Source organism: Prionailurus bengalensis, chromosome B4 (assembly GCF_016509475.1).
Source record: "Prionailurus bengalensis isolate Pbe53 chromosome B4, Fcat_Pben_1.1_paternal_pri, whole genome shotgun sequence".
Classification (NCBI taxonomy): Eukaryota; Metazoa; Chordata; class Mammalia; order Carnivora; family Felidae; genus Prionailurus; species Prionailurus bengalensis.
Genome location: NC_057358.1, coordinates 27,425,746 through 27,439,108, shown reverse-complemented (window position 1 = coordinate 27,439,108; position 13,363 = coordinate 27,425,746). Strand labels below are relative to the sequence as shown.

Here is a 13,363-nt window from a genome sequence, read left to right as displayed (position 1 = left end):
GTCCGCCCTGGGGCTAATGCCTGTCCGTAATTTAATGCCGCAGAGGCTGCTTGGTGGTTGCCTATAGTTATTGACTATTATTCCTCTCTTGATTACTAATAGAACTTTGATTCTATGCAGACCCTTGAGAGTGCCTGGGTTAAAAAGAACCACATTTCCCAGCCTCCCCTGCAGCTAGCTTGACCATGTGACTGAGTTCCAGCCAATGGAATGTAAGCAGAAGGGTGTCAAATGGCCTGCACATCTCTTATAAAGAAGGTGACTCGTTTGGAAGGAGAATTCTTTCTCCTGTCAGCTACCTGGAAGGCGTTCAAGATGGCTGGCACCCTAGTAGCCAACGCGGACCAGAAAGTCATCCTGAGGATGGAAGCCACCACGTGAAGAGGCTGGAGCAGAAGGGACAGGGGGCCTGGCTCCCCCGTTGCCATGGTGGTGAGATGCTAGTCCCGGACCACCTGCCTCTGGACTCCTTTGAAACACGAGAGAAATACACTTCCATCTCATTTAAGCCACTGTTGTTTCTAATTCTCTGATGTAAGCAGCTGAATCTGATCCTAACAAATGCAGTTAGTATCGTGAAGCTGTGACTTTTGAATGTCTTACCTGGAGGATCCTTGTCTCATCCTCCCAGGATACAGCAAGCTAAGACGAACAGCATGGACTTTGGGGTATAGAAATAGGTTTGAGTCTCTCCTCTCCTGCTAGCTGCAGGCTGCAATTTTTTATCGTCTCCTCCCTGTACCCTTTTGTCTTTTGTAAAGTGATATGCATTAGATTAATCAATGCATGCAACGTACCTGGTCCACGGTGGGGACCCAACAATGTTACTTTCCTTGTCGCCCCCTCATCCCCATGTTGAACATTTTTTAAAAAATTTTTTTTTTCCAATGTTTATTTATTTTTGGGACAGAGAGAGACAGAGCATGAACGGGGGAGGGGCAGAGAGAGAGGGAGACACAGAATCGGAAACAGGCTCCAGGCTCTGAGCCATCAGCCCAGAGCCTGACGCGGGGCTCGAACTCACGGACTGCGAGATCGTGACCTGGCTGAAGTCGGATGCTCAACCGACTGCGCCACCCAGGCGCCCCCCCATGTTGAACATTTTAAGGACTCAGAAAAGGCTCTAGGTGAACGCACATTTGACTTCATGTCTGCATAAGCTGACCCTGCCATCGTAACTGGGGAAACACCAGTAGGGTCAGGCTGGGGAGAAACAGCCACGGTTAACACAGCGGGCGCACAGGACGGAGGGAGGTAACCAAGAGAGGAAGCAAATGGATGCTCCACATGATCTGGCACAGACCTCCTCTTGTTCAAAGAAGAGCTAGACGCTCCCTTCCAGCCGAAGCCAAACCAGAGGCCCACTGTACCTGGGAGCGCCGATGCCCCCCGGTTTTGCCTGGAGCCATCGTCCCCAAATTGCTGAGCAGTGGGGTGACTCACAGCATTTCCAGCCCGCGAAACACAACCTGGGGAAAGATTTACGCGTGGGGTAGTAGCAGAAAGGCCAACTTTGCTGGGGAGACACAAACATCTCCAAACCTCAGTGCATTTAAAAGAACCCCAAGCAGGCAAATTGTGAGAAAAGCACTCTCTACAGACACTGCAGATTAATGTCTTGGGCTGCCAGCCAGGCTCATAAACGCCCAGTGCCCTGCTCTAACATAAGAAAAATATGTTTGGGAGAATTCAATATTGTCAGTCTCTTGGCTGGTTCCAGACTATGGCGAGGCGGAGAGAAGTATGATAAGTTGTTGGAATGGAGAAATGGACCACCCTGGTGAAAGAAATAATGGCAGGGCTCCCTACCCTGGCGATGACCCGGTCCTCAGTCATGTATGGCCGTAGTTTTCAAGTTATTTTACTCTCGGACCCTTCTGGCAGGGCAAAGACCCCATGGACTTCCAATTTTGCCAAAAAATAACTATATAATCTTAGCGTTGGAAGAAACCAGTTAATTTAGTCCAATCCCACTTTCTCTACTTGTGAAGTGTTCCGGAGAGAGTAGGGGAGGTGGCCAGAGTCGCAGCTAGTTACTGCAGAGCCAGGCCCGGGTTGGGTCCCCCGATTCCTAGGTTACGTATTTCATCGTACAGCATTAATTTGGACGAGGAACTTCTTTTTCAGTTTTATTTTCTTACGTGGATTCAATCATCACCCAACCGGGAATAGCTCTTTCATACCCACATTTGAACATGATCCGAAATGTCAGACTAGTGAGAGGGCCCTGGAACCCTCGAGCACGGAGCCCCACACAGGCAGAGACACAGAAGGAGTGAGGACAAATCTACACACGCGAAGGGGGAAAAAAGAAGGAGCTTAAGTTGGAAAGAAGGACCAAATCATTTCTTTTTAAACTCAGAAACACCAGCTTATAAGTTTCCTGGGCTACTGGAAACAAATTGAGAGCATCAGTTTGGGACTTTGCATGTGCTTCCAGAGCTGGGATTCTAAAAACAAGGAGTGAATCCCTAGAAGGGGACTAAGGCCTGGATTCTAAAACCTGTGAGTTCCCAGACAAGCATTTTCCCCATCCCTCGTAAGGTCCAGGTCTATATCCATTTTCCATTCATTGAACACCCACGACGTGGGCTTCTCTGTATGTTTGGTCCTTATAGTCAAGGAATAAGAGGGGCAGGTGGGGCAACAGAAGCCAGGAAGGGACATGTGCAAGACCATGTGGCTCATAATGAAGCCCAAGTTCAAACCTAGTCCCCAAATTGACCACAGGCCTCTTTTCCACCGCGTCAGCGAGTCCTTGCGGGAGATCCAAGAGGACCTTGAACACCCACCCGGGCGATACTTGGTGAATGCCAAAAGGTGCCGGAGCCCCTTGGGCCACCCGTCCCTGTATTACGATACCACCCGAGCCGCACCCTGTTCAGCCTGCTGCCGTCCGAAGACCAGCCTTAAAGGCTTTCAGGGCGGCACGTGCACCCACAGCCAAAGACAATGGACAGAGGTCCTTTCATGCAAAATGTTTATTTGGAATACGTGTGCTACTGTGCAGGCCAGCCATCCTGAAAGAGCAAGTCTTTACATTGTGCGGATACAGGAGCTCCTGGGAGACATTCATCTGTGCTCTGCTGGCGTTACTCTTCACCCACCTCCACCCCTCATCACCTTAAGGCCTCTGGTGCTGCCTGAACTGGGGGCGATGACCAGCAACCGGCGATTGGCCATTACCAGTTGTGTCTTCTCCTGGAACCCTCTCTACCTGCCTTACGTTATTAATGGTGCCCAAAGAAATGAGCAGATACAAAGTTTCTGTGGGGTTACAGAGCCTTGTTTTCACCAAGTTTCGGGAGTTTTCTTTCTTTCTTTTCTTTTTTCTTTTTTTTGAGATGCTTCTGCTTAGCATTCCTGACAGGCCTGAGTGTGAGGGCTCAAATTTCAGCTGACCCAAGTGGGGCGTAATTCATTGATTTTTATAATCCGTAGGTTACTGCTTTTCTCCCTGGCTCCGACATATGGTTTTCATTTCTAATTTCTGCCATATGCTTCTCAACTTGAACTCGCTCTTGTCTCTCTCTTGCTCCGTGACAGTGAGTGTCACGCATGTTGGCCCTGCTACAGGGTGGAGTGAAGGGTAGTAGGAGAGAGATGTCTTGCTCCTTCGGCTTAGCCACAGGCCCCAGCAGACCTGACTTCGGTATGGAAAAGGGGACAGGTGATCTTAGGAGGAGTGTCTCCTCCTCACTCCCAGTCAAGGCAATGCCACGAATGGTTGGACAATCTGGACTTGCCTTCGGGTTCAAGTTTCAGTCACTGAGCAGAGGCCACAGAACCAGGACCTCCCTGTCTTCTATAACAAACACAACTGCGATAGGGGCTCTCGGAAGTCAAAGCCAGGAATCTGCAGGCACTCCGCCCGCCTCTCCGCACTGCTGATGAACCCAAGGACTGTTTCAATGGGCAGATTGCTAGACCGTATCGACCTTTCTAAGAGGTCTCAAACCGAATTGTAGTCTTAACCCTCTTTTTTTTTTTAAACAAAGCGTGCAGGCTAGGGGGTGGGGTGTTCTTTCTTTAATGTTATTCTTTATCATCCCCCTCCTTCTTCACTTGGTGGGTCCCAAAGTGGGCCAACCCCCACTCCTGGAAAAGGGCCTCCCACCACGCAGACTCTTAAAGGTCACTTGGAATCTGTCTCTTAAATCCTGTCCTGAGTAGCAACTCTCCTCCTACAAACAGATGTACAGAATCTGCTGCTAAAAACAAAAGCAAAAGAAAACGCAGAACTCCCCCAGGCCTACGAGCCCTGCCTGAGACGCACTCCCACCCTTCATTCCGTCCCCTAAGCACAGATGGATCTGGCAGAAAATGGTCCAGACACAAAAGTCACTGCTCACAAGAACTTGGGAAGCTGGGAGTGTTTCTCTAAAGCTCAGATATTTAGACGGTGGGAGTTCTGCTGTGCTGGTCACTTTCCAAGAGCTGCTAACCTGACACTTCATTGTGTACTGCTTAATCATTTTAAACAAAACAAAACAAAGCAAAATAGCCAAAACACACAAACACAATCTCTGGGGCGGGGAGGGGGGCAGGAGAGGGGTCATGGATGAAATGGTGGCTGAATCAGATTTTCCATCAGTCGTTTCTGCTCAGAGCTGGGAAGCAGTTGTGTCCACAGCGGATCGGCTTCGCCCTTCCTCCTCGGGAGCCCGAGGCCGAGCTGCCATCACAGGAAGTCATTCTGTGGCCGCAGGAGGCGGTCAGGGTCTGGTTCCGGAGCCATCCACGTTATTACACATTTGAGCTCCACGTTAACAACACTTCACCAACAGTGCGACAGAACAGAAAAAGTTCTACTTCGAATTTGCACGTGGATCCAAACCTTAACCTACGACTTCAGTGAGGAAACCAGCATCTCGGAGACTAGATGCGTTTTAAGGGACTTCTAAAGAATTCCATGTTCCAAGCGGCATGGAAAAGAATTCTGAAGACACAGGAGCTGTGCCCCATTAGCGGGCGGTTTTCTGCGGTCTGCAGAAACGTAAGGTTGAATGGGATAATGAAGATACTTGGTTTTCGATAATTTAGAAATTGTCTTAAAAAAAAAGGGAACTCGAGCTGTATTACCAACATTCTTTCCCTTGCTCTGCACATCAAAAAAGACAAATACATTTCATATGCAATGCCGCATGTAACGTTTAGTCCAAATGGTCAAAATTATAGCTTTTAATTTTATAAGCCCCAAAGTACGAGACACGACCGGTTAGCATCCGTGCGAGAAAACAATGACAAACACAAAATAGGAACACTTGTTTTTTCCAGCCACAAATAATAATGGAGAGTTATATATGTATGAGAAACAGTAATAATAAGAGAATAATCAGCATTAAGTTCAAAACTTCCAGGAAAGCTATTTTGGATTAGATAATGTTTTACTTCAGAATATGCAAGTTTAAAAGTCAAATTGTCAAAGCTATCCTCCTCGCCACACACCAAAGATTTATATACAGGCTGGAATCCAGAAATTAAGGTTCAAAGTATAAATATTGATAATTGTGGCTAAATTCAGAATGGTTTCAGAAAGATGATACAATTTCAAATAGAAACTGAAAGAAATTTTGCTTTGTGATCTACATAGGTTACTATAATTTTTTCTCTTCAGGATCCTTTTCTTTCTCTTGAGGAGTCAGCTAAATCTCAAATTATTTTCATTACAAGAGGTTTTTAGATGGGATCAGCAAATTTAGGAGGAAGTCAGAGCAGAGTGAATACATATGGATATATGTATGTGCCTATATGTGGACGTATATATATACACGTATACCTTCTTCCATCTGCAATGCAGAGGGAAGAACCCCCCACAAAGACCTCCCTGTGGCCCCCCTCAATTAGTTCTCAGATGACTTGAGCGATTCACCAACTGTAACAGAGTAACTGACCTCTTCCCCATTAAAACTTTTCCCGGGAAGAAGTTTCTGCCACTCCTAACGCGGAGACTTGGCCCGTGTCCTTTGCGGGGAAAGCAAGAGCCCACGACAACTTTTCACAGGAGCCAAAATCTGGAAGGAAGTAGAAGACTCGGGGTAATGGGTAAGGACCAAGACTGCAGAGAAGCGTATTTGAGACGACTGCTCAGGACGACTTCGGTTCTGTATTGTTTATTACAGTCCAAATGCATGAAGTTCTTAGGAAATCAGATCAGATGGTACAGATAAAAACGGGCCACGAAAGCCCGGTCGGAGGTGTTTTCGGGCCAAATTGCAGACCACCCAACAGTTCACATTTTAGGAATTTGAAATGTCTAAAAATAGATAAGGTGGTTTCTCAACAAAAAAAAAAAAAAAAAAAAAAAAGAGAGAGAGAAAGAGAGAGAGGGGGAAGGAAGGACAGGAAAGGGAAGGAGGAAGGAAGGCAACAAGAACCCATTCAGGAAGTGTTCGCTAATGAGAACACCTTACTTAGAAAGGAGGGGCAGAAGCATGAAGACCCATTAACTCTGTGCACGTTACTGCAACGGTAAACACAGCAGAATGCATAGGCCTCATAATACTTCAGTGATGGCATATATATAATGTCTCTAGCACTTTTAAAAAATATGCCGAGACTAATAATTAACGACCATCCCAGATAAAAATACATATTTCATAGAGGGGCAGGGGGAAGGGGGAGGAAAGTTTGGTCCCACGGTTGATCCTGGGACCTATCAAGATGAAACCATGTTTTTTTGGTAATCCTAGAGGATATGGCAGCAAAAATAGTTGTAAGGATGTTGGCTGGTTTTAAGAGGGTTATTTTCACATATAACCTTACAGCTACATTTGCAAAAGCATCTTCGTGAAAAGTTTATTAACCCTGTAAACTGTCTACAGTGACATCTCTAAGATAAAATAAAAGTGGCTGAGGTGTGAGTGGGCAAGGGACGTGTGCTTTAAAGCAAAATCCGAGCCCTTTTGGGGGCTCCTCTCACACAAAGGGATACAGACTCTTAAATAAAATAATACTTCCTTAAAAATCTGCCACCTCACAATTGTTTACATCATAGAAAAATAGCATTTTTGTAAAAAGAAATAGAGTTACTTTGTTAAAATGGTCTATTTTAAACCAGCAGTCATTTCTCATATAAAGGATTTCTAAACATCCATACAGAACATAAAAATAGTACGGAGTGCAAAGCAGACAGTGGCATGTTTGCGAGTGATCGAAGGATTTCACTGCCAGATAAATAATACTCTGAGTACATTATGGTACAAGTTTTAATCTTTTAGAAACTTAAAAGGTATCGCTCTTATCCTCTGATGGCAAGCTACTTATAAACAGAGTTACTTGCAGCAGCAGAAGGCCAAATTGCTTAGAAATGGGTCAGATGTATTCATCACGTCTCCCCTAAACTCAAAGCGCCGGGACGCTGGGCAGTTGGCCCACGTCCCAAACTCCTTAACACAAGCGCGGACCACAGGCCGTGGAGACGCAGAGGGGAATTTACGACATTCACAGTCCTTTTAAAATCATTCACGTTTGAATTTTCACATAGAACCAGATTAACACCAAACTATCTACCAGCTTGGCGAAACCCGTCATGAAGGAGAGTTTATGTGACTCCCTTCCAAATACAGGCATTCACTCTTTATATTATAAAAACAGATGGTTTCAACGGACTAATGCTTTATTTCCACACAGCGATTCCGTGGGGACGACGAAGTTCTCGGTGGCAGTGGTAAAGGATGTTACGCGGTACACGAAGGGCCAGTAGTCTCCAGCTTACACACGGGCAAGTCGGGCTAAACGAGAGAACACTCAGTTAGTAAACTCTGGCGGTCCCGTGCTCAACTGGCGTCTCCTCACACCCTCTCCACTCTGCTAGGGTCGTATGAATCTGTATAAAAGAAAAAAAAGAAAAAAATTAGTAGTATATTCAATTTGCGTGTTTTGGTTTAATCCTCAGACCATAAATAAGTATGTTTAAGGAGCAAAATCCACAAGTGTAGAGTTAATGCTTCAACATTTAAACAATATTATTTTCGCTGAGAGGCAAAAAAAACTTATCACCAAAAGGCTGTTTCGGGGCGCCTGGGTGGCTCAGTGTTGAGCGTCAGACTCTTGATTTCAACGGAGGTCACGATCCCTGCCTGGGATCTTTCCTTTTCTCTTTTCTCTTTTCTCGTTTCTTTCCTTTTCTTTTCTCTTTTCTCTTTTCTTTTTTTTTTTTTTTTCTTTTCTTCTTTTCTCTTTTCTTTTCTTTTCTTTCTTTCCTTTATCTCTCTCTCTCTCTCTCTCTCTCTCTCTCTCTCTCTCCCCCGCCCCTCTCCCCAGCCAGCACGAGCTCTCTCTCTAAAACTAAAAAATCAAAAAATTCTTAAAAAGGCTATTTTAAAAGGACACGTATGATCATTACCTAATCATTGATAGAAAAATGTTAGTTGCTTAATTTCTGATAATCTTTTCCTGTTGTCCACAGTGGAACAACATTCACTTTAAATACAACACATAAACCAGCAAAGGCATGCTTGGCTGATACTAAGGATTTTGTTTGCTTGTTTGTTTTGTTTTTGTTTCTTATAAATTACAACTCCACTGAAATCTTGCTTTAAAAAATGCATCTTTGTGATCAAATGCTGTCCCTGGAAGGCTTGAGGACCCTGAAATCTTGACTGCTTGGCCAGCAATGAGAGGCCTCTTGTCTCCGGCCGCCATCAGCCAGCAGACAGGCCCAGGCCTGGACACAGGCCTGTTCACACACTCTTCTAGGCCTTTCCCACGCACAGGGGTGTAGGAGCCTGGGCCACCACACTGACCCGTGCTACAGCCCACAACTGGAAAATCCCAGCCTGGGCCCGAGTGAGCTGCGTTTCCAAAATGGGCCGCCATCCAGAACGATGGTCCGAAGCTGCCGTTAGTCCTACAGCTGGGTGATTTTGATCTGACCACCCCGGGATTCACAGTCCTCCGGGACCCACATAAGCCCCAAGGCCACACGTGTGCCTCCTACGGCCAGAATTTCCTGCCACAGAAGCTCAAAGGCGTCCTGACTTTTTTAAGAGAAAACGCTTAGGAAACCTAGGAGGATTGGTACAATTTGACGGTTATAAAAACGGTGGCAGAACGATCTCTTCCCAAACCCATCTGGACGCCTGTACATCACGAAGGCCACGTACATCCCAATTTTTCTAGCCACAAAATGTGCTACCACGTCTCCTCACACCTTCTCGGCATAGCCACCATATGTTTACCGCACGTAAGACAACCGTGACGCTAAGAGCGTGCCTACGGTGCTTTGAGCCCGACATCACAAGCCAGATAGGACAAAGCGTCTGCGTTTAGGAAGAGAAGTCTGTTCTTCCTCGAACGTGATTTACCGCACCACTGGGCTGAAAGCAAGTGGAGTCCAGGTGGGTCGGCTGCCTTCTGACATGTTACGCTGAACGACGCCCAGTGTGACGACACAGGATGTGAACAGCTGAGCGCTAAACTTCTGTGCTCAGTCAGCCTCTGAGTGGGGCTGCTTCTGAATGGGGGGCCTCCTCTGAGCAAAAATATCTTCTTCTCCACTGAGAATGAGGAGAGCGGTCACTAATGGATGACACGGTAGGAAGGGCACGCTTTCAGCTTGTGACAGGCCAGGAGGCTGAGCATCCACTGAGCCTTGAGGTACACAGACAGTGGGCACTGAGCAGCTCACCTCGGGCCAGGCACCGGGAGACACCTCCACAGACCGTGCGTGTACCCCCGAGCCCCACTGATGAAGCTAAGGGCCTGGAGCCAGGGAACTGGGGCTAGAACTCTGGAGAACAATGGGCTCCTTCTTCAGATCGTGGAGCATGTAGGTCCAATAAAAATATAACGTGAGCCACATAACATTACTTAAAATTTTCTACAAGCTGTGTTAAGGCAAATGGAAGGAAACAGGTGAAATTGATTTTAATAATATATCCCATTTCACCAAATCTATCAAAAACACGATCATTTCAACAGGTAATCAACATAAGAATTGTTGAGAAATTTAAACTTTTCTATCTGCTAAGTCTCTGAATTCTGGCATGTATTTTACACGTACAGCACATCTCAGTTCGGATGAGCCACATTTCAAACGCTCAAGGACCCACATGTAATAAGGAGCTAGCAGGTCTAGAAGACAGACAGGTTACCGAGTAGTTAGAATCCTGGTTCTGGTGGGCAATATTTCAGGTGAAGACAATTCAGTAAGGCCCAACCCTTGTGGATATTTTGTGTATTAACACCCTCGAGGGCTACTGCCCTTGACATCGTGCTGACATCCAGCCTTCCGACAGACGGCTCCATCCCACCCTCCCTGGCTGGTCTCTCCTTGTTCCCTCCCGCACCCATACGGATGGAGTGTGCCACCAAAGCTGATGGAGCCAGCACGTTCTGAGCACTGCCAGTGCCTGGGATTACACTTCCAAATTGGAACACAATCCACCCAGAAGGGATGGACTGCTGTCACCTGAGTTACTTTTGAGGTGCTGACTTCTTGGCCAGAGCCCCAAAAGACCACTAAAAAGATGTCAGCTGAAAGGACCGTCTTTCAACGGCGTGAAGATACTTTATGATACAGTAGGCGCTCCATCACAACCCAGATCATTAAGTTCTAGAAGGGTGTGTGCATGTGTGTACGTTGGCGGGGGCGGGAGGAGGTTATAGATACTCACGGTATAGTTTTATCTTAAAATTCCAGGACAAAATCTGAATCTAAGTGAATTCAGGAGCACTGAAGTGGTTCCTGCACACTGGGTTGAGGGGGGCAGGGGACGGGCGGGGGCGGAGACGATTCTTGCGCATAAAATGATAAAATGTATCAAAAGGAAAACAAAGTCCAAGAAGTCCATCTGTGAAAATGCGGTAAGGCTTAACTCTAACTTGTAAAACGACAAGTGGAAAAGTGAACATATCTCAGAGTTTGACTATTTCAGTCACATGATCCACATTCCTCTCCAGACGATTGATTGATTTTGTGTAGGCCTGGTGACCATGCCATGAAGGACTGACGGAGGTTCACCCGAGCCCCTATGTGGGTATGAAACCGTCCTTCGGGGTGTCCTGCTATGCAATTGCTTAAGAATGCCACCCGTAGCTGTGTGGCATCATGAGTATCTCTCTGCCTTTAGATTTGGGGTCATTTCATTATTTATTAACAAATGCATCAGGTGGGGAGGAGAAAAAAAAATTCTACTTGTTAGTCACTATGGTTAAAAAAAATAAGGTCATGGAAGAGGTGTTTTAGATGGCTAGCTAACACTAAAATTGGCACAATCTACATGTTTTCAGATACCTCTCCAACCTCATTCACATGCCAAGGGATCACGCTAAAAATTGAGGGGCACTTGACTGAACTAAAACTTCTGTGTTACAAGATACTGCCCAGAATATGTGCCCATGGACTGAGACATAGAAATCTTTACACCCTGGTGTTTTATTATAGCAGGATTTGTCTTATTTTATTTTTTAAAAATGTTTACTTATTTATTTTGAGAAAGAGAGAGAGAACATATGAGCAGAGAAGGGGCAGAGAGAGAGAGAGAGAGATAGTGGGGGGAGGGGAGATAGAGAATCCCAAGCAGGCTCCATGATGTCAGTGCAGAGCCTGACGTGGGGCTCGATCTCACGAACTATGAGATCACGACCTGAGCCGAAATCAAGAGTCGGACGCTTAACCCACTGAGCCACCCAGGCGCCCCGGATTTGTCTTATTTTAAAATTCTTACAATTCTCAGGATGAGACAGGACTGATAAAGAAACTCATTTTAACTAGTACTGAAAAGCAAGTGGGCATATTTGGGGAGGTGGGGGCGGGGGGACCAAGAGAGGAGGAGAAACCTAATAAATCCCAACAGCTTAAAACATGGGCCGTGTAACGCTTTTTCCGCCCTCTGGCAATGGTTCCACATCCTAGTGTTCTCTTTCTCAGAAAAGACCAACTTTGTTAAGTCAGATGATCTGACAGAGCCCTGACAAATGGCTTGTTTCAATAATGTATTTTGTATAAGGAACCAAGCAACACCATCTAACACTCCTAAGAATCATACTGCATTTGTGGGAAAATTTTTAAAGTGCCAAGTAGGCGTTTCATGAAACAAAAATTCTGGATTTTTCTAGCTGAAAACAAGCGAGCTTGTCCACTGACTTTTAAATCCTTGGATTTCACCACAGGAAGCAGAGAGAGGGGGTGTTCAGGAAGACTAGAGGGCTGGGCTCCGGAGGTGGGCCTGGGACCCAGGGTCCCTGCTGTCCCGCACACAAGGGAACGGATTCGCCTCACTGTAAAAAGGTGTGAATGATTCATGGTCTCTTCTGTCTGCGGTTTGCATGTGGGCCTTCTGACATGTACAACTCTTCTTCGAATCAGTTCTAGGATACGTAATCGATAATTCCCCGGCCCTGAAGAAAACGCCAGAAACAGAGATCCCTGTCTGTGTCAGAGCTGAGGCTGAGACCGTGTTTGGGGAAAATCCCCGTTGCCACCACTGGGAACCCGCCTTGTGGTTTGAACCAGAGCAGCTCTGAAGGTGTGAAGGGGACAGAAGGGAGAGGGCCCAGAGGCGTGCCAGGCCCTGCTGCCTAAGTTCTCTGTCCTGGGCTTTAGTGCATAAGACCATAGGGGACCTTATGGGACACGGCTGGTGGGTGAACTTTTTTTTTTTTTAATGTTTAATTATTTGGAGAGAGAGGACATGAAAGGGGGAAGGGTAGAGACAGAGGGAGACAGAGGATCCGAAGTGGCTCTGTGCTGACGGCAGAGAGTCCGACCTGGGCCTTGAACCCACGAACCGTGAGATCATCATGTGAGCCAAAGTCGGACACTTAACCGATGGAGCCCCCCTGTTTAGGGTGTTGACACAGTGCAAACTGCTCCTTTTGTTTACTAAAGCTTTTTAAAGTTTCATAAATGGCCGGTAGCAAAAACATAAAATGAGGGCCAAAGGATTTTGGAAGGTACAATGTAAGACAGCATCCTGGGCTGCGTAGTTTACTTAATCATATGATTAGGTTGGTACAAAGAGCATGTGGGGGTCTGGGGGGAGCGCTTGTCTTCGGGGAGGGTGCAGAGCACACACTGTCGCCTCCTACAAGATTCATCGTGGTACAGCAGCACAGTTCCAGTACTTTACTGATTTACCTCTGCACGGTACGGGGCCCAAAATGTGTCTGTATAGATACCTATATACAGCTGCTTGCATAAGGAATTTCCGTAAATATACAACCATTTACGGTACACTACCGATCTTGATTTTTTAAGGAAAGCCTCCGGATAATTCTTTGGACAATGGAGAATCTTTGGGGGCAACAATGCACAGTATCAGCTTCACCAGCGCAGGACTGGTATCATCCACCAGCCTGGCGTGACACGCTCAGAGCACCACACTAATACTCTGCAACGCCTGCCTGCACACTGACT

General features: G+C 46.4%; 1 protein-coding gene across 4 annotated transcripts in view; it reads right to left on the bottom strand.

The window, feature by feature from the left end:
* Nucleotides 1–2,963: 2,963 nt before the first annotated feature.
* JCAD (junctional cadherin 5 associated) overlaps nt 2,964–13,363 on the bottom strand; it is an 82,317-nt gene continuing 71,917 nt past the window's right edge. For 3 of the 4 annotated variants that reach the window (XM_043563590.1, XM_043563589.1, XM_043563593.1), the window contains one exon: nt 2,964–7,828. In XM_043563590.1, the coding sequence (XP_043419525.1) occupies nt 7,794–7,828 (35 nt within the window). In that variant the 3' untranslated portion in view covers nt 2,964–7,793. The remainder of the gene's footprint in view (nt 7,829–13,363) is intronic. The other variant, XM_043563592.1, reaches the window with a different exon arrangement.